The sequence below is a fragment of the Pyricularia grisea genome, assembly GCF_004355905.1.
Source record: "Pyricularia grisea strain NI907 chromosome Unknown Pyricularia_grisea_NI907_Scaffold_1, whole genome shotgun sequence".
Taxonomy (NCBI): domain Eukaryota; kingdom Fungi; phylum Ascomycota; class Sordariomycetes; order Magnaporthales; family Pyriculariaceae; genus Pyricularia; species Pyricularia grisea.
The window spans coordinates 1,865,222-1,884,422 of NW_022156716.1; the positions used below are offsets into that span (position 1 = coordinate 1,865,222).

Consider the following 19,201-nt stretch of genomic DNA (forward strand, 5'->3'; position numbering starts at 1 on the left):
TTCCAGAAATGTATACCAGGGAGAACCGGCTCGAGCGAAAGGGCACAGGCCAATATCGTATAGGATTTGAAAATGTTTTCCTCTCTTCACAGCATCAAGCTGCCTCGACCATGCGCTGTCAGTCAAGATGGCGCACGTCGAGGTACTGTAGACTGGACGAAAAGATCCCTCCCAATTCTTGAGAAAAAGCTGCCAGGCGCAGCTGATGGCAGTAAAGCCCTGAAAACTGTGTTGAAGTGCGCCAAAAACCACAGGCTACCACGCGTGGCTGGCGCATGCGCTGTCGCGCACGAGGCGCAAGATTATTCTTCGAAAGGTTTTTCGAGGTGATTAAGGGTCTTGGGGAGCGGGAGCTTGTGTTGTTGCGTCGGGCCAAGGGTCGTCAGTACGTCGCGTCACGCACGGGGGCGGTTTTTTTTTTTTTTTTTGTTGGTCGAAGCGTCGTGCTTTAGTGTGTGCAGGATGTGAGGTGCACTTCTGATGGAAGTCAATGTCGTAAGGGTCAGCCCCAGTCGCACCCGATGGAGGAGCACCAAGTGCGGCGTATGTCGTTGAAGAAATGGAGTGCCAAAGGGCGTGGTTGTGTAGGCAGACAGGCCTCTGGCCGAGTATAGGCACAGCACCAGCAATGTTGTCTTTGCTGAAGCGCCTGTAGGGAGGGTTGCTCGAGGTGGGGGGACGGTGTGAGAGACAGTTCGGATCTCGGGTGTCCGCCTGAGTGGTCTTGGTATGCAGGTCTCCAGAAGTTAGATAGGTTGGGCATGCGTGTATTGGCAGCAAGTGAGGTTCTGCGTAAACCTGCTGGTGGTCAATGGCGGGACAGCATGGGTGTGCGTGCCGGTGCGAGAATTACGGGCGAGGTTGGAGGCGCGAATCGTAATTACGACATAATATGTGGAATGAATGGTATTGGTGGTAGATCTATCACCTGTCGAAGTTTTGCTCTATCAAGGAATAATTCACTTGAAGAAGGGAAAAAAGAAGAAAAAATAAACAAAAAATGAATCAACTAAAACAGTAGATGAAAAATGAAAATATGGATGCTCCTCACTGTAGGGCCTTCTGATTGACCACACGAGCCAGCATCCGAGTTTTCCAGCTTGGCCAGCGCTGATGTAAAGCTTGGCCCGGCCGAATGGTGGAAACTTGGGGTGTGTGCAAAATGGGCAAGCAAGCGAGACTGGAGAGCCCTGCAAGACCTGACGACATGGCGCTGTGGAGTATTCTCCCGGTGCCTCGAGGGAGGGAGTTTGTTGAAGCAAGAGTTGGCCCGAACTGGGTCAAGGAATCAGATCCAAGTGGGTGGGGCGGGGTGCACCTGTAGGTGGGAATGGGTCCCGCCTTCCCGCACACTGTGGGCAAGAGGCATGTTCCTTTCCAGGGCTGTCCCATTCAGCGAAGTTCGCTGCTCGCTGCCAAACAGGCCTATCCTTGTGGCAGTCCCATTCAGCGAAGTTCGCTGCTCGCTGCCAAACAGGCCTATCCTTGTGGCAGTCCGCGCGTCAAGCCCACCTCTCCAGTTCCTTTTTCCGGAAGACATTCCTGGGTTTTGGTGATAGGTAATCCCAAAACATCCAAATTCAAAAAAATAAATAAAAGATACTACTCGAGTCCGCAGGCATGGATATATGCTATCTACATCTACATGGGCTATGCTGCTTTGCTTTACAATAAGTTTATCGGCAAGTGTATGCACTACGGGTTTGATTTGGCGGACGGAACGGCTGACGATCAATGGCTGTTGTATGAAGCATGTAGGCGGCGCCCAGGTGGTACGCTAGCCATTAGCTACAAGCTATCGCCCTTGCTCGTACTGCGTACCTCCTGCACCTATGTACCTCTTTGTTATCCGTATATGAGTAAGGTAGGTAGCAGTCGGCCGGTCGTTCGCCAAGATCGTCAAATCCCACCCCAGGTAGGTTAAGGTGCCAGATGTAACTAACCTGCTTCCTGAAGTATATCCTACACGGTCGATTGATGGTGAACAACATTCTGGCCGAACTTCTAAATGTGCGATAGTTTTTTATCGAAGAGATCACCCAGCTCCACGTCGTCCGAGGAAGAGAGTCGTCCCAGCCTTTATTATTATTATTCTCTTCTTTTATTTTCTTTTTAAACTGACCTCGCCGCGATTGTACCACGAGTTGTTTCCGCGTCGAATTTCCTGATTCCGATTAGCCGGTCGATAACCTTGCCTTTTTCTCTTGCTGACAGTGGATACACAGTACGTCTGCCAAGAGGTACGCGCAGCCTGACCGCACCTTGCCGTCGGTGCCGATCCTTACCAGATCTCCGCGGCGATCCCTGTTCTCATGTGCTGGGCTGAACGTAATAGCGATTGGCCATATCCCAGCAAGCCCAGCTTTTGTCTATGGAGCATACGTGGTATTGCAGGTCACCATTCAAGTTATGTACGTATGTACGAAGTAGGTATTTCCCTCCCTACTCTGTATTTTTTTTTTTGGGTTGTTTTGATTTGCTTACCTAGAGTCTCTTGTTTCCCTCTTTCCAACAACGCGTATGTACATCGAATTGCCACGGTGGCTTGCACTAAAACAGCCCTTGGAGTGCAGTTCAAGAGCCCCATAACCCCTAAGCTAGCTAATTAAGCCTTTGTTAGCAACCTGCTTCCCTCAGGGTCTGAGGGGTTGGTACGTACAGTACGTTTGCTCGAGATAGTGTGCTGTACTGTACATGCACGCAATGCACTAATATCACTTGTGCCCATCAATGATTAAGCGCTCCACCCCTCCTTTCGAGGATGGAGGGAGTGGATTTCACTTCAGATTTCAGCGACGATTTACGTGGTACCAAAGTACTTCGATGTGGGACTTGTAGTTCGCCGCTCCTCTCTCATTCGACGTACCAGATTTGAGACATCAACAGGGAGCGTCCTCACTATTGGTATTTGGACCCGATCGGTCTCATTCCAGCAACAAGTTCTTGGTTCTCCAGTGCCACTGGATACGTACATAGTGTACAAGGAGAGACAGACAATCGCTGCTGGCATTGCATCTGATCATTATCTTGTGTGGATCGGAAACCTGCAGACTCGTTGCGAGACGAATGCGCCGTTGAACATCGGACCTCATCATTGAATCTGATAATCTCCTCTTTCTGTTCTCGATAATACTGGTTCACCTTTGTCACAAACAAACCTGGTAAAAGTCTGCTTGCTGGTACCGATTCGGTGCGGCTCTTTACAGGGGTCACGGCACAACCCAAAATCTCAACCTAATCCATATTCAGTCGGTACCATTCCTTATCCTGTTCTTTTTGGGCCATTCTGACTTTTTTTTTGAATTTTTTGATATCTCGTATTGTTCCTACCATGAGTTTGAACTGAGCTTCCCCTGACTCTCTGTCTCCAAGGTGTGTATCGGTTGAGACGAGAGCCATAATGCCGGGGGTTGGGTTCTCTCATTTCTCTTTTTTCTTTTGTCTCATGTTTGCCCCTATCCATGTTCCTGAGGAAAAAAAGAAAAAGAAACCCCCCACCAACACAGTAAGTAAACCTGGCTGGCTCGACGCAGACGAAGGGAAACATTGGTGCCACCTACTATGGTAGAAAGATCTAGGGATACTAGCAGAATGGCACCTTACCTAGTTGGATATCAATCATACTAGCATTCCGCTCCCCGCTTACCGGTAAGCCGGGAGGCAATCACCTGTTCATGCCGCCACGCTGTGCGCCCGTAACCACCTAGCAGCCCCCCCCCCGGCCAGTAATCCCATCCCCCTCTTTACCCAGGCATATGCCCGGTTACACGACTGGACAAATCATCGCCAAGTGACCCCGACTTGCTTGACTACCGTATACCTCAACAAAGACTATATCGGTAATAATAAGCGTCAACGTCGTGAGCTTACCACAATATTGGGCTGACCAGGAGTCATTCATATGCCTACATTTAGTGCATTTTTGGTTTTAACCGACGCTCTGTTCCTGGCCGGTTATCTTACCACAGCTTGTCACGCTAACAGGCTTGGAGCAACTGAAGTGGCAGTTCCCTTGAATCACTCCCTGCGTCCAATCTTACCTAGGTACGACTGCCTGGTAACGCTCACCTGATCCCGAACTATGTCGAACAAAAAATGACGGGGTGACTTCTTTCTTTTTTTACTGATATTTGCCTGGCTTCGTTCTTTGCCCCAAGTCTTACATTTGCAACATTATTTTTTCAATATCCCTGGCCGTCAACTTCCCGATGGTTCGATCCAGCTCCTCGGGTCATTGTGAGGTATTCACATACCACCGTGACATGCCAGGCTTTGCCAGGGTAATAACAACAACAAAAGTCCAATACAAACAAGCCTTCTAGAAGTAAATACTTTAAAGACAACTCTTTAATTTACCCCCATCTTTGTCAACGATGTTTTTGAGAAATCGAATGGTCCAGCCCGGCGAACCACTGGGGAGAGCCCCGTAGGGAAAGTCGGACTACTGTCCAAACCGCTGGGAAAAAAGCCACCAATCTTGGCCGGCGGACGGCAGGGAGGTAGAGCATTTTGTGGCGGCTCAAGGGTTTACCGCTGACAAGAGACACGCATATCGGACCCTTTTTACCTGCCACCCGTGTTCTGGAATCGTCCTTTTTCTGGCTGTATCAAATCAACTATTCAACGGGTTTTCGGGGGCAAAGATGAACCCGACTGCTTGGATCCTACAGCTTTTCTTTTCGTGGTTGTACACGCCGATTTTGGCTGATGGTGTGCTTCGAAAAAAAAAAGAGGAAATTGAGAAAAGGCTGAACAGACGAAGAAAACCAGCAAAGACGCGGCGGGACATACGGAGCTAATGTTAGTGCATAAACCTTGCGCCGGATATGCCGCAATGGTAGCGCCGCAGGGAAAGGGTCCGCCTTGCTTGCACAGATCGGTCTGATTTTGGTATTTATGTTAATATTATAGCGGAAACCCATTGAACGCCGTGCTCATGATTCCACAATATATAAAAGTCCTTGAATGAGACAGCACAATAATGAGTTGGGCATGAGAACAAACTCTCCTACCCAATGAACGACCCATGTTCCGACAGGGTCGGCAACACAAAAAAAAAAAAAAAAAAAAAAGAGACAGGGGAAGGAAAGCAAAAACAAAGAACAGGAGATATCGGCCAGAAATAATCGAGATGTGGCTGCATTGACATTTTTATGGCTTTTTCCGACCCATGGGCCACTCACTCATGCCCTTTCTACTCCTCCATGTGGCTGATACCAAGCCAGGAAGGATATCACTGCAACAGCTTCTGCGAGCCGTCTTTGACGTCCACCTGTTGGGTTGAGAAGGCGCAGTACTTGTCCTTGATGGCGACGACCTGATATGTACCCTCCTGGCTTGCGCGCACAACTTTGCTGTGCTCAAAACTGACGTCGTGCCTGGTCTCGAGCACCTTGGACTTTTGCCCCTTTCGCGCATTGGTGCTACGTGTGTACGTAAACTCAAATGGAGGCGTCCCTCCAAACTCGAAGAGTATCTCGACCTCGCCGCCCTCGTGGATGTCCACCTGTACGTTCTCTCCACGGCTGATGCGCACGCTCGGCATTGGATGGATACGCTTGACCAGCTCCACAGCGGCTCGGCACTCGCTCGCCTTGTCGCTGACGCTCGTGATGGAGAACTCTCCGGGACTGTCTGCGATTCGGCGGAAGCTCGTCGTGGGCGAGTTGGCGCTGCGCTTCTGCCCGCCAAAGGTGTAAGATACCTGGAACGGAGGTGTTCCGGATAGGGTGTACGCAAGTCGTTCGCCCACACAGTAGTCCGTGCGAGTCTCCAGTGGGTAAATTGCGGGCGCATCGTAAAGTTGCACCTGGACTGACGAGCCACCAATTTCCGAACGGAACTGGCAGCCACGAGCGTCACGGACCTCACGGATGCGAACCTGCTGAGGACCAAGGCGAAGCAACTCGCGGGGTAGCTGAACGCCGAATTTGTTAGAGTTTATGGATGGGATACGGTGCACCTGTGGCACACCGTTGCTGTGGTGCTTGATTTCAAGCTCCAGGAAGAAGGGCGCAACACCAGTCAGTGTGACAGGAATCTTTTCTTCGTAATCCTGCTCAGACATGCAGAACTTGAAGACTTGTCCAGGCTTGTCAAAAGTGGCCGTTGGCTTAGCATTGACACGTTGCTGGAGGACAACCGGTGTGAACTGCTTCTTAGTCAGGTCGTAGAGGCTGTCGGCAAGATCAGTGAAGGTATACGTGTAGAGTCCAGGCTTTGCAGTGAGCATGGAGATTGCTGATTTGCTCAAGGCTGCATCAAACTCCTTTCGAGTGCTTGATGCCGGTCCAGATGTGGGTTTGTGGTGGATCTGGTATTTGACGTGGTATGGAGGGGAACCTGAAGTGAAACTTGTGGTTAGTCGTATGATTACGAATGGTAGGCCATGCAGAAAGGAAGATATACCCTTGAGGCTGATCTCGAAGCCGTCAATATCGCCCTCGCACACATCCTTCTTGACGAATAAATCACCGGCATGACTAACGCTGTCAGACAGCACCAGCGAAAGCTCGGGTCGAGGAAGCCAGGAAACTTCAAAAGTTGACGCCTTGGGGTCGACTGCACCCGGACACTGGCTGTCAGATACCTCAACTAGCTCATATGTTCCAGGGTCCCGAGCCGTTACGACACCGTTGCTGTTTTGGACAGTTTGGTGGATGAGAGGAGAGCCAGGCTGGTCGAGATTCTTATATGTCACCTTCCATGGGCCCACACCGGTTAAACGGACTGGCAACTTGTGTTTGGCATCTGGAGACTCGACGTTGAGTGCCTTGCGACGGCCTTCAATAACACCAAACGATGCCCGCGGTCGTTGGCGTCTGACGTTGATCTTCATCTCGTTCTGCAGGGAATTCTTGCAGCCGCGCTTATCCATAACGCTCGTGAGGGCCAATGTGTACTCGCCTCCCTTGCTCAAGGCCGGGGTCCTCAGTGTTTGCTCTCTAGACTGGATGCCCGAAACCTTATACGGAGTCCTCTTGCCCTCATGAGCTATCTCGTACTCTAGAGTATAGGGTGGTTCGCCGCCAGAAAAGACAACATCTACGTCCACTTGCTGTTCCAAACAGGCGCTGAGAGGTTTGTTTTCGTATCGACGGGAAATTTCGGCAAAAGCAGCAGGCTTGACATCTTGCTCCAGTGTGTAGCCGGGGCCAGTCAAAGGCACCTGCTTATACAGCGAATCATCAATGCTGGTAAATGTGTACTTATGAGTACCCTCCTCTTGAGGAGTGAGCTCCATCTCATGTCTGGTCCCAGAAATGTGCACGACCTTGTGCTCCACGCGTCCGCCGAAAACCTCGTTGTAGTGGACAACAAATGGCGGTGTACCCACGAGGTCGAGGTTGACAATGAGGCCAACCGAGTTGCCGGCACACTTGTCTGGTATGTCCCGAGACCTGACCGAGAGTTCAGGCTCCAGGGGATTCAGGACAAGACAGGATGCAGGTTCCTGGACCTCGCCATCACAGCTCCCGGCACTGACAGTCTTTAGGGTGTACAAACCAGGAGCAGATACAACAGGAGCATCACCTGGCTTCTTGCTCACGTGCGAGCCAGGTATAACAACATCGCCAGGATCGCCGTTCCTCGTGAGAGTGTCGATTGGCGAAAAGTCCCAAGTAAGAGCGTGGGGCCTTTCGTCTGCCTTTTCGCCTGTGGTTTCAAAAACCACGGGCAAAGAAACACGCTGGCCTCGAGCCACCTTGAGCGGGTTCCGAATGTCACATTTAGTCAAATGCACCTTTGGTCGCTCCCGCACCGAGAAAGTTTTGACGAGCGTTTTTGCTGCCTTCGGTCGATATTCTGGGTCGTCGGTCGGCGAGGCATAGCGCACAACATTGCCAAGCCCATCGTGTACTTCGTCGACGGAGTATTGCCACTCGCCACCAGAGTATAGAGACTCGTTCAGGCTCACAGGCACACGCTGCGATCTTGCCCATGATATGTCTTCGTCCTCAAGAAGAGTGAGGCTAGAGCTTGCCACACCGATCAAGGGCGATGAGAAACCATCCGGCTGGAGGTTGGGAAAGTGAAAGCTGTGCTCCTTGTTACCGTTGATCCTGCGACTGTACACAATCTTGAGCGGGGGTGTTCCATCTACGTTGAGCACAAGGTCGGACAAGTCCTTGAGACAACGTTCTGAGGGCGGTGATGGACCAATGCTGGCCGAAGGACATCGAACGACAAAGGTATGGGGGCTTTTGCGCTGAACCTCCAGCTTGTGCTCGTCAATCACGCGTTTGAGCTTATAGGCTCCTGCCTTCTTGACACGGTATTCGAATGTAAAGGCGCTCGGGGTGCCATCCGGGGTGAGCTTCTTTGCGTGGCTCTGGATGGTGCGGATGTCAGACCTAGAGAGCTTGATAACCTCTTGAATGCTGCCGTCGGTGTCCAAGTCTGTCCTGATCAACTCAACCTCACGGGGTATCGTCGAGTTGAAGTGAATCGGTATCAAGGCAGTGGTAATGTCACCGCCAATGCAGAAAGGTGTTCCGGCGGGGTTCAGCACGGCGAACCTATTGTTGTTATGTCAATACTGGGCTGATGGGGAGTGGTAAACACGGTAACATATAAACACTAGGCACTTACCCCTCTGGAAGGATGTTGATGATTTGACGGCCCTGGATTAGTGACGAGTTGTGGAGAATTTGAGAGGTCTTGACGTAGTTATCGGATATTGAGAGTTCCGAGTCAAAGTAGAATGCTTTGACGTATACAAACAGTACACTTAGTAATGGAACCTACACAGACAGGTCAGTAAATAGCATGCAATTGGCATAGGTAACAGAGCCAAGACGGTATTAGAAGATCTGCGTCTGGTACGATGTCTTACCGGAATGTGGTTCATGATCAACAAGGTAAAAATTGCATGTGCAACCAGCAGGAATATGGCGACGGGCTGCGAGAGCTCAAGCCAGGGTATTCTGAGCTCAGGGAGTCCTAGTATGTAGACACCGTCTATAGCGATCCATTTGAGTGAGAGCCATAATGACTGGGCACTATCATCGTCCAGCATTTGCGACCAGTCGTAGAGCTTCCATGCTTGCACAGCGCCATATATACCGAGGGCGAACAGGCGCTGAGTGGGTGCGTCTATAGCCCGGAGGGGTATTCTTGGCTCTGCAGCCGTCTTGGCCACGGTCTTTTGGGGCGCTGGGGGCAAGCTCCGTCGCGGCGCCGATAGTGACTGACGGGCTGAAGGAGTCGGAGACGGTGTGGGAGGGGCGCCTTTGTGCGCTGGGGTTTGGGGGAAAGCCCCATTGGAAATTCGTGGTGTTGCTGGCATCGCATCCCCTTCGCCACGTTTGGGCGATGCTTGGGATGTTGCTCGGTCGCAGCGACAGCTGTGTTCAAAATTTTAGAGTTACAGCAGCGCTGATTGCGGTCGTCGTTGTCGTTGTCGTTGTCGTAGTTCGTGAGGGCTCAATCGATCCCTGCCTGTATTCAAGTTGATGTCAGTCGCCGAAAAGAAACTTTTAGGGTAGGTAGGTAGGTAGACTGGGCACGAAAAGTGAAAAAAGGGCTGCGCAATTTACATTGAGAACAGACTTATATCGGCTTCTTTTACCGTTTTATCCCCTTGGTTTGGGGTTGGTGGTTGGTGGTAGAAGCTTCCTATGCTCCTGCCTCCGTCACACTTTCGCCTGTCACGTCAACGGCTCTGCAGCAACGTCAGGAACGCGTTTTTTTTTATTTGCTTGCACAGGCGGGATGAATGATGCTGGTCGAGCCCCACATGGATTGTGAAGTGTAAGCCGAGAGCTCATCTGATTGGCTGATAAGTCACGGCGTCTCCATGGTGAATGAGGGTCTTACTTAACAGGAGCAACGAATACTGAATTCGGGATTGTTTACACTTGTAAGGGAAAGGTTATTTCCAAAAATTTGCTGAGAATGTATACCTGAAACCGGACATACAAGTATGTGAAAGATAACTACATGTCGAAACGCAGAAAATCCCCATCTCCAGTAAAAGTCTCCATTCTCCCCAGAAATGTGCATGCCAAGCTTGTACTTCGAGGGGCTAGAGCTATCAGGTAACTGTTCTGTCAATCGGCCTACCCTACCTGCCCAGGTAGGTCCCTATTTACTTAATATGACTACCATAAATATATAAGGTCCCTACGTACTTAATTGCCGTCTGTCCAAATTAATAGCTCTATATATACATAAGGTATATTAGGTGCTTAATGCGGAAACCCACTGTGTAGATCTAACTGACTAGGTAGGTGCTGAGGTGGAAAAGTTGTCTGCTCACTGAGGAGTCCCTTTGGTAACCCAAACTTCCCAACGATTATCGCCACACGAAAAGATGCAGTAATTCAAACAATTCTTACGGCATTGTCCAGATTCCACTGACGATTATCGAAACACAATGCGGACGTATGTTTGTGAAATATGACTACTCCATAAGAAACCCTCAGCCTGCGACATTCTCGTTCTAGAACCTGGTTGAAGGGGCTTGCGAATTATACCAGCTGGCAACTTTGTGCTGCAGCGATTAAGTTGAAGCCCGTACATGTCTAGTGGCGCTCAACCCGGTGAACAAACAACCAGCCACAAACTCACGGCGAACATCACCACCGTCTTATTAATCGATGATTCGGATTTCCAGGAGACACATAAAATTTCCCAGGGAAAAAAAATATATGAGGAGATCAGCCTCTTAACTCGTCGTCAACGAGTATCGCCACCTGCACCGTAGAAATCTCACAATTACCGAATCGCTCCTATCTGCTCTAACTTGCACACTTTCCATATCGGTCAGGCAAATCGCTCAGGTATCCAAGATTATTCTTTATACCATCGCCATGTCCGATAACATAACAACTCAGATCAGTAGCCGTCGTTCGGGACGAGTGCGACCCGAGATCTCGTACAAGGAGCGAGATGACAAGGACAGCTATGACGAACTTCGACGTGCTCAAGGATACACCGTCAAGAGGCAGCGAAAAGATTTACCGGGCAAAGTTCATCGAAACGGAATCAAAAACGCTGATGAAGAGGCGGACGCTATTTGCACTGACGAAGCTCCGGATCTTCTTGACGATGTACTCAACTTTCCCCACGATGAGTTGGAAGCATATGAGGGTTGGGTTGAGCTTGAATCGGATCCGGCAAGTAGAAAACTCTTTCGCTGATGGTGACGGCCCTGCTGACCATTTATAGGCACATTTCAACTACATACTGCACACCCTTGGTGTGTCTAATGTCCGTACCGAGGAAATTTTCAGCATGGATGAGACAGAGATAGCTGCACTCAGGTAAGCTAAGTTAGCTTTGAAGAGAGAGCTGAAAATCAATGGCTGATTATACTCCAAGAAAACCAATTTACGGGTTTATTTTTCTATTCGAATGCGATGGTGTTCCAATCTCAGACGAGATAGTTCCACCTCCATCGAATATGTGGTTTGCCGCCCAGGTTTGTGATTCCCTTCCTGACTTGACAGCCAGACCTAGCAAGATTATCCAGCTAAGAACAATCTTGATCAGACTGCCTCCAACTCGTGTGCTACAGTTGCCTTGTTAAACGTTTTGATGAACTGCGACGAAGTAGCTATGGGCGAAAAAGTGCGCAAGTTCAAAGAAGAAACTGCAAACATGGTGCTCTCGCACAGAGGTGCATACTTGTCACAAGACAAGTTTCTCCGATCAACTCACAATACATTTGCGCGGTGAGTGATATTGGGGCGAATACAAACTCTTTCTGCAACTGCCATTATAATTTCTCTTGAGAGATTATTTTGCTGACTTTATCCAAAGTCGTCTCGATCTTATGGATGCAGACTTGGGGATGATGAATCAATGGGAGGAGCGTAACAAGCGCCAAAACAAGGGAAAGTCCAACAAGCGCAAGCGTAAGGCACTTGACCCTGACTCCGCCAAGCATTACGTGGGATATATTCCTCATGATGGTCAACTGTGGGAGCTTGATGGATTAGATGGAGGTGTCATCTGCTTAGGTACGGGTCAACGCTCCAGATCTTTTTGCAGTGTATTCTTGAACTAAATCGGCAGCATACAGGACCATATGAGGGAGACTGGGCCTGTGCCGTGATACCCCATATCCAGAGAAAGGTTGAAGAGCTTGGTCTCCAGGCCAACCTGCTTGCGCTCTCCCACAATCCCCTAGCCAGCGTGCGCCAGAAGCTTGCGGCGAACATGGCCTGCTACGAGGCACTCCAACAAAATTTGGCTGCCAGCCCAACATTGAAGAGTATTGCGGAGCAGGATTCAAGTTACATCACATGCAAACAAGAAAACACCGAGCAGTTGGGAAAGATGGGCTTGACATACGAGGAAGTTGCAGCAACGGCAGCCCCTGACGAATTTTTAAAGGAGCTTGCCGGACCGGAGATGACACAAGAATATGCAGATACAACCATGAGAAGGCTAAGAGCTGAGCAACGTGATCTGAGACTGGAATACGACGCAGCCCGGGAAAGCGGTAACGAGGATCTCGCTGCTGCGCGTCGCCGATGTCAAGACTACACTCCTTTGGTTCATGGATGGCTACGTGCCATGGGCGAAGCTGGTGTGTTGGAAGCCCTGGCAGATTCGCAATAAGCGAAGAGCTTGTTTGTCTGGCGCTTTTTTACACATGGAGTTGGTTTCCTGCTGGTAGTTGCGATGCTGTGTATCGGTGTGAGTATTGGCATGCTTGCTTTCGAACACTTTTTTTGGAGGAAGTTCTTCAGAAGGATGAGGGGCATCTGATAAATGTCTAACTTAGCTATGACAGTCATAGCAGTGAAATTTTGGTTACCGAGTCCATTGTGTACGTATAATGTTAATAGCATCACAAGACGCTTAGGTGTGTGAAGTAACTGCAGGGTAGGTAGCAAACAGATCAGATCGGCGGGTAAAGGTGGGGCAGTCGATCCACTCTCAGGTTGATGGCGGGTTGACGATGGGGTTCTTCGTCAGCCTCTCGGCCTGGTTGCTTGTGCTGTCCATTGGAATACTAACCACCAGGCCACATCAACAATCTCCCGCTGCTAAAGCACAAGAGTTCTTTGAATCAAAACACCAAAAAATCGGAAGCCCAAAAATAGCTACACACTTCCGTAACGACTCGCATTTCCACAGAAACTCCAAACCCAACTTGACGACCTACGCTATTACGGAGCTCGAGTTGTTGGCTGTTGTTGGAACGCGAACAACGCCAACGAGGACCCCCGGCCGCCATTTTCCTTCCGAACCCATTTGAACCACACCACATCCCACCATCCACATCCATATCCGGACTCGACAAGATGGCAGAACGGCAACTACAGCAGATCTTGACGCAGCTCAAGTCGCAACAGCTCGCCTACGCGGACGCAGCCAAGCTCCTCTCGAAAGCGAAGCTCCTCCTCCTGCAGCTCGGCGCACTCACACCCAAGACGACGACGACGACACCAAGCTCAACAAGCAGCGGTAAGAACAGCAGCAGCAGCAGCAGCGCATCACCATCGGCCGCACAGCTCGCCCTAGCCCGGGAGACGTACGAGCAGGGAGCCCTGTACTCGATCCGCGCCAAGAACGCCGACGGCTTCACGCGCTACGTCCAGCAGCTCTCGCCGCTGTACGAACTCCCCGCCAACGTGCTGCCGCCCAACCTGCCCGAGCGCAACAAGGTCACGGGCCTATACCTGCTGCTCCTTCTCACCCAGGGCCGCTATGCCGAGTTCCACTCGGAGCTCGAGGCTCTGTCCACCCGTGAGGGTGGTGGCGGCAGCGTCGACGTCGAAGGCGACCGCTACCTCGGCTACCCCATCCGGCTTGAGAGGTGGCTGATGGAGGGCAGCTACGACCGCGTCTGGAAGGCCATGAAGAAGGGCGAGGTGCCCTGCGAGGAGTATGGTGTCTTTTCAGAGGTGAGCTTTCCTTTTTGGCTTGAACCCAGGAAACTAGCTTCTCATGCCTTTTGATTCCTGTTGTTTGCTTTGTATCGGAGCCACATCATGCTAATAAATCACCGCCCCCAAATGTATAGATCCTGACCATCCAAATACGGGCCGAGATCGCCTCGAGCAGCGAGCGTGCTTACCCGTCTCTCCCCATCTCCTCCACCAAATCTCTTCTTTTCCTGGAGTCGGAGGGTGCGGTTGTTGAGTTTGCCAAGCGTCGCGGCTGGACTGTCCGCGATGGCCATATTTACTTCCCTACCGCTGGTGCCGAGGATGGTGAGCCCGAGAAGCCCGTAAGCCTTTCGTTCATTGAGAACACCCTTGGATACGCCCGCGAGCTGGAGACTATCGTCTAGAGTAGAGCGTGCGGCCGTGCTTGGGAAGGCGTGAGGGGTAGGAGAGGGGTGACCGGTTCTTGCTTAGATCGCAGACAGCAACCTCGGATCGGAATCTACGGACGTGAGCCTTAGCCGGACAGGCTGGTTTGGGACGTGAGGGAGAATTCAGGTTGGGGCAGTCAGACTTTTAGAGCCTTCTGTATTCCGAAGTGTAATAAAGTAACATAGACTCAAGACGTCCCTACGTTCCACCCATACATTCAATCATACGCGGCTCACGTAGAAAACATGTTAGAAATGGCATGTAAACATTTTCTCTAACATCTCCGACGACTAATCACGCTAAGACAACTAGATAAAGAAAAAAAGGAACCGTCATTGACTGCATATATGGACGAGAAAGAAAAGGGAAAAAAAAATCAAGCCCGGCGCTTTTTTTAGTCTCGTCGAGAAGCTTTTCTTCCATATGGTAATTTTGCAATCCCAATCCGACTCTATGACAGTCCTTATCAACAGGAGTGTCGCTCCAGTGGCAGGGAGCAGCATTGGCTCTTAGGCCAAGCAGATCTCCCTCTATAAATCACACAGTCGCCATCAACGGCGCACCCGATATCACTCATGCGAAAAGCTTCAGCCCACTACCATGCTTGCCAACCTCGCAAACCTGGCATACTGCGCAGACCGTACCCTTGTACTTGGTATGGTACTTGGATCCATCAAAAGCACACTCCTCATAAGCTGTTCCGCTGTAGATTGGTGTGTGGCTGGCCGCGCAGACCTCAAACTCAGCGAACTGGTCGAACTCGATCTCTACAGCATCGTTCGGGTTCCGCTCGCATTGAGCCTTTGTCTTCTTGGCCTAAAATAAGAAAATAGTGGTTAGTCTCCCCTCTGATTTTCATCATGTATACACACTGAAGGTTCGACGGTAACTTACAGTTTCTAATATTTTGCTGGCGCCTCCATTGGCTAATATCCTGTTGGCAAAGCTGAGGGCGGAGTTGTAGTTCTTGCTCCTGGCAGCGAGGTTCATCGCATTCAGGAGAGCAAGTTGCCTGTGAGGCACTTCAATCTTGGGGATTGTGAAATAGGCAGACAGCTCGAGGCTGCGCTTCAGTAGCTCTGGGTTCTTGGCCACAGCATCGGGTGCGCCGAGCTTCCTCCTCGCCAGCTCGATATCCATTGCCACTGCGTACTCCGCAGCAGAGGTGATGAGCTTCTTGGCCTCCGCAACTTCGCCTTCAGATGAAACAGCGTTGACGAGAACAGCATGAAGGATGTCCCTGAAGACCTTGACTCCCTCCTCCAGCTTGTTGCTCTTCATAGTGCTGTAACCTTGCTGCAGATCATTGGTTGCCAGCGATTCAAGATCACGTGGAATAATAGGGAGGACCTTCCTAGGGTCTGTCTCATCCGTGGTCCTGCGAACATAGTTGACCAACGCCGGCAGACCAGCTGATGCAGGCAAATAAGTCTTGGAAGCCTTGTAAACCTCCAAGAACCTGTCCTTCAGCGGTGCAAAGTTGACAGCACCGACTTGGCGGTTCAGCAGCTGCATGGCCGATTCAAAAGAGCCTCCTGCGACATGGTCAACAGCCAAGGGGGAGTTCCGTGCCCAAAGGTCAGCTTCGCTGCTACCGGCACCACCGGTTTCGGCAGTCTCCACGTTGACGAAATCGCTGTCGACTTCCGGTACTATGTCATCTCCCATGTCCCAACCAGCAGCGTCCTCTTCATCATCAACATCTATAAGAGCACCTGTCTTGGAGCTGGGTTCCTCGCCTTCTTCCGCGTATCCATTCGCAGCGGCTCCTGACTCATCATCAAGAGAAAGGCCCTCCATCTGGCCAAGGAGAGCCTTTTCGAATACGGACTGGGATGTCGCCCTTGTTGGCCAGTTGGCTTTGTGGGTAGAAACGACAGCCTTGGGCGGCGTAAGCGGTTCGCCAATCTTGGGCATGGTGAGCTGGTCCTCAGTCAGGCCGGTCGCCTCCAAGATGGCTTGACATTCCTCATCGAGGCCATGAGACTTGGCGGTCATGTATGCCATCGGGTCTGACAGTTTTGTAGCAAGTTAGCTTTCAATTTCCACCGGCTCAGCAATTCCTAGTTCTCTTACAAAGGTCAATCTCCTTGAACATCTGGATGCGGTCCTCTACCTCTCCCAAGAACAATGCGTCTTGGAAGCGGGCGGTGAAGTCTCCTCGGTGCTCAGCAATCTTAGCCATCCTGGCGAGTTTAGTCGTGTCGCCGGTCGACAGATACAAGAAGGAGAGTTTGTCGAACTGCTTGAGCTTCTGATAGCACATCTCTACGACTTGGTGGTTGCCGTGTGCCAGAGCCTCAGTACTCAACCTGGTCCACAGCTTGGGGCGATCTAACTGCTTAGCCATCTCGACTGCAACCTCAAGGTTGCCACACTCGATAGCAAGCTCGAAACGGGTCGTGGGATCCTGGACAAATTGCAGCGCAATCTCAGGGTATCCCTTCTTTTGCAGATATGAGATGATGGACTGACCAACAAGACTGGAGGTCTTGATGATGTGCAACATCTCCTCATAGTTGCGCTTAACCAAAGACAGCTTAAACCGGTACTCGGTAGGGTCAATCAGAAGAATCTTAGGCTTTGCATTCCTGTCGAGGCAGTGGGCATTCCTGCCCTTAACCCGAACAAGGTAAACCGTTTGATCCAGTGTCCGCACGATGCCGTTGTCTCCATTGAGAAGGGTGTATTTGACATGGTTAAGAGTCGAGTAGAGGAGGACACCAGCATCGTCCCACGTTGCGCTCTTGATACGGATCGTTTCGTGGAGTGTGCTGACCTGTTCAAGGTTCTTGGTGACAATGGTTACGTTGTGCTTGCTGAGAAGTGCAGCGTAGAGGCCATCGTTAGACCACACAACGTACTTCACCCCATTGACGGCAAGCTCTGCAATCGTCTTCTTTTGCTGGATCTCATAAAGATGAACGGCGGTGGGTGTGATGATGAGCAGGTTTCCTGGACCGCCAAAGTAGATATCTGTCGTGCCGTGTGGAGGCTTGAATGATCGTGTCGTGTTGTTCGAGAGGTCCTTGATATCGATGGTTTGGGAAGCGACGTTGAGAACAGCGAATCGGTTGCGAGCGACGAATATAGCAGAGTTGCCCTGGCCGCGCTTGGACTCGGTAGGCTCTATCGCGCCAGATCCTTCCCTCGGAAGGCTGATCAGCTCATAGGTGCCGTTATCAGCCGACGACGTAACCAACACAGATCTCTCTGCCGGGTTGTAGGAGAGAGTGCGAGGAGGAACCCAAGCAGGGCCGACCTTCTTCAGCGACAGAAGAGTTGGGCTCTCAATATTCTTTTGGAAGTCATATGAACGCACGTGCTTCTCCTTGTTGATGTAGAAAAGGACGTTTTGGTTGACCGCGGACGCAGGACGTTCGCGCTCGAGTTTGAAAACCATGACTCCATTATCATGACCGGCAGCAAACAAGTTAATCTCTGGGTGAGCTGCAATAACCCAGAACCTGTCATTCTCCCGCTTGAACGACTGAACTCCTGTCCTCTTGTTGAGATCCCAAACTCGTATCGTCTTATCCTCGCCTACCGACAGGATAAGATCTTGGTGCGGGTGGAATAAACATCCAGAAGCGTTCTGGAAGTGACCTCGGCAGGTATCGACCTCCCAAGCCTTGGTCTCACTCATACGCCAAAGTTTCACTAGCCGATCATCACCAGCTGAGACTATCAGGGGCATCGTTGGGTGGAATGCGACCCAGTTAACTCCGCGGTCGTGGCCCTCAAGGACGAACTTGACAACGGCGTCCGTGTTGCCAAACATATCGGTTTGATTCGCATTGTTCCGCGCCATTTGGTCTTCAAAGGAAAGTGAGGATGTAGGCGCAGAGTGCTTCTTGCGCAAGCCAGAAATATCCCATACCCGGACAGACTGATCCAGCGAAGCAGACACAACCAGGTCCTCCTTGGGGTGGAATTGCGCACACATGGCATAATGGTTATGACCCGTCATCGTACAAACTGCAGTGATGGTTAGCAACACTCCAAAGCTCAACTTTCTCCTATCCCAAAGGGGTGGTCTATCTCACTCAAAGACCGGTTCTGCCAGTTCCATATCCGAATCGTTTGGTCGTCTGAGGCCGACACAATCCAAGGCAGCTCGTGGTGGAAAAAGACTGTACGGACATAGTCCAAGTGACCGTTCAGAGTGAAAAGGCATCGGCGCGTCTGGTAAGACCATACTTTGATCTTGTAATCGTCACCGCCCGAGACGAAGAGGGGTTGCGTCTTGTGGAAGTCAATGGCGCGAACAGGACCGTCGTGTTCCTCGAAACGGTCAATCAATGTGCCCATGCGATAATCCCATAACTGAATCGTCGAGGAATGGAGGGAAACAAGAATCCATGGCCTGGAAATGTCGAAGGGAGGTGTCAGCCGGTTGTATCAGCCAGCCAAGCTATGGGCGGGGAGCTGCCAGCTAGCTAGCTGTTGTATACGGACCTTTTTGGGTGGAAGGCAATGCCCTTTGCGCGAGAAGACTTGGACTCGAACTGCAAAGATGAACAAGCAATCAGTTAGTACAGTACACGGGGTAGCTCAAGCAGAGAGCCAGTGGTGCATCACTTCATACCTTGGTGAGCATGCCCGACGACGCCTGCATCTTGAAGGTGGGATGAAGCCTGAGCTTCTGGCTCTTAGAGTGTGAAACAAATCGCCTGCGCCAGAGACTGTAAAACTAGCAAAAGGCTGTTGTTGATTCGCAATATCTGGAAACAGTCTGGTTGTTGTGGTGGTGCAGCGGTTAAGTTGAGCTGCTTGTAGGGAATTGGGTGTTAGGCCACCTTGCGCGAGCTCTTCTCACAGCATCCCAAGTAAGTCAAGTCGCTGCCGATTTGCTACAGTGGAAGCGTGGCCGGAGCCAAAGTGTGGGAACCACCACGACCGACACTCGCTCTATGGTTTTTCCC

General features: G+C 50.9%; 5 protein-coding genes across 5 annotated transcripts; 3 read left to right on the forward strand and 2 right to left on the reverse strand.

Annotated features, from left to right (window-relative positions):
• Positions 1-127: 127 nt before the first annotated feature.
• PgNI_00510 (uncharacterized protein) lies at positions 128-1,004 on the forward strand (the record flags this gene model as incomplete). The annotated part of the gene is made up of 3 exons (XM_031120590.1): positions 128-142; positions 255-385; positions 656-1,004. The coding sequence occupies 3 exons, from the start codon at positions 128-130 to the stop codon at positions 1,002-1,004; spliced, it is 495 nt and encodes a 164-aa protein (XP_030987786.1).
• A 4,042-nt stretch (positions 1,005-5,046) lies between these two features.
• On the reverse strand, positions 5,047-9,289 carry PgNI_00512 (uncharacterized protein; the record flags this gene model as incomplete). Its single annotated transcript, XM_031120591.1, has 4 exons — positions 5,047-6,342; positions 6,409-8,519; positions 8,593-8,744; positions 8,837-9,289. 4 exons carry the CDS (start codon positions 9,287-9,289, stop codon positions 5,234-5,236), a joined length of 3,825 nt encoding a protein of 1,274 aa, XP_030986875.1. The 3' UTR covers positions 5,047-5,233.
• Positions 9,290-10,814: 1,525 nt separating this feature from the next.
• PgNI_00513 (uncharacterized protein) lies at positions 10,815-12,842 on the forward strand (the record flags this gene model as incomplete). Its single annotated transcript, XM_031120592.1, has 6 exons — positions 10,815-11,099; positions 11,173-11,267; positions 11,326-11,425; positions 11,497-11,678; positions 11,767-11,966; positions 12,029-12,842. 6 exons carry the CDS (start codon positions 10,815-10,817, stop codon positions 12,568-12,570), a joined length of 1,404 nt encoding a protein of 467 aa, XP_030987787.1. The 3' UTR covers positions 12,571-12,842.
• Positions 12,843-12,977: 135 nt separating this feature from the next.
• Positions 12,978-14,485, forward strand: PgNI_00514 (uncharacterized protein). Its single transcript, XM_031120593.1, has 2 exons — positions 12,978-13,862; positions 13,982-14,485. The coding sequence occupies exons 1-2, from the start codon at positions 13,260-13,262 to the stop codon at positions 14,249-14,251; spliced, it is 873 nt and encodes a 290-aa protein (XP_030986876.1). The 5' UTR covers positions 12,978-13,259; the 3' UTR covers positions 14,252-14,485.
• Positions 14,486-14,536: 51 nt separating this feature from the next.
• On the reverse strand, positions 14,537-19,116 carry PgNI_00515 (uncharacterized protein). The gene is made up of 6 exons (XM_031120594.1): positions 18,865-19,116; positions 18,735-18,784; positions 18,323-18,642; positions 16,353-18,254; positions 15,171-16,288; positions 14,537-15,092 (listed from the first exon to the last, which is right to left on the reverse strand). Exons 1-6 carry the CDS (start codon positions 18,892-18,894, stop codon positions 14,850-14,852), a joined length of 3,663 nt encoding a protein of 1,220 aa, XP_030986280.1. The 5' UTR covers positions 18,895-19,116; the 3' UTR covers positions 14,537-14,849.
• Positions 19,117-19,201: the final 85 nt, after the last annotated feature.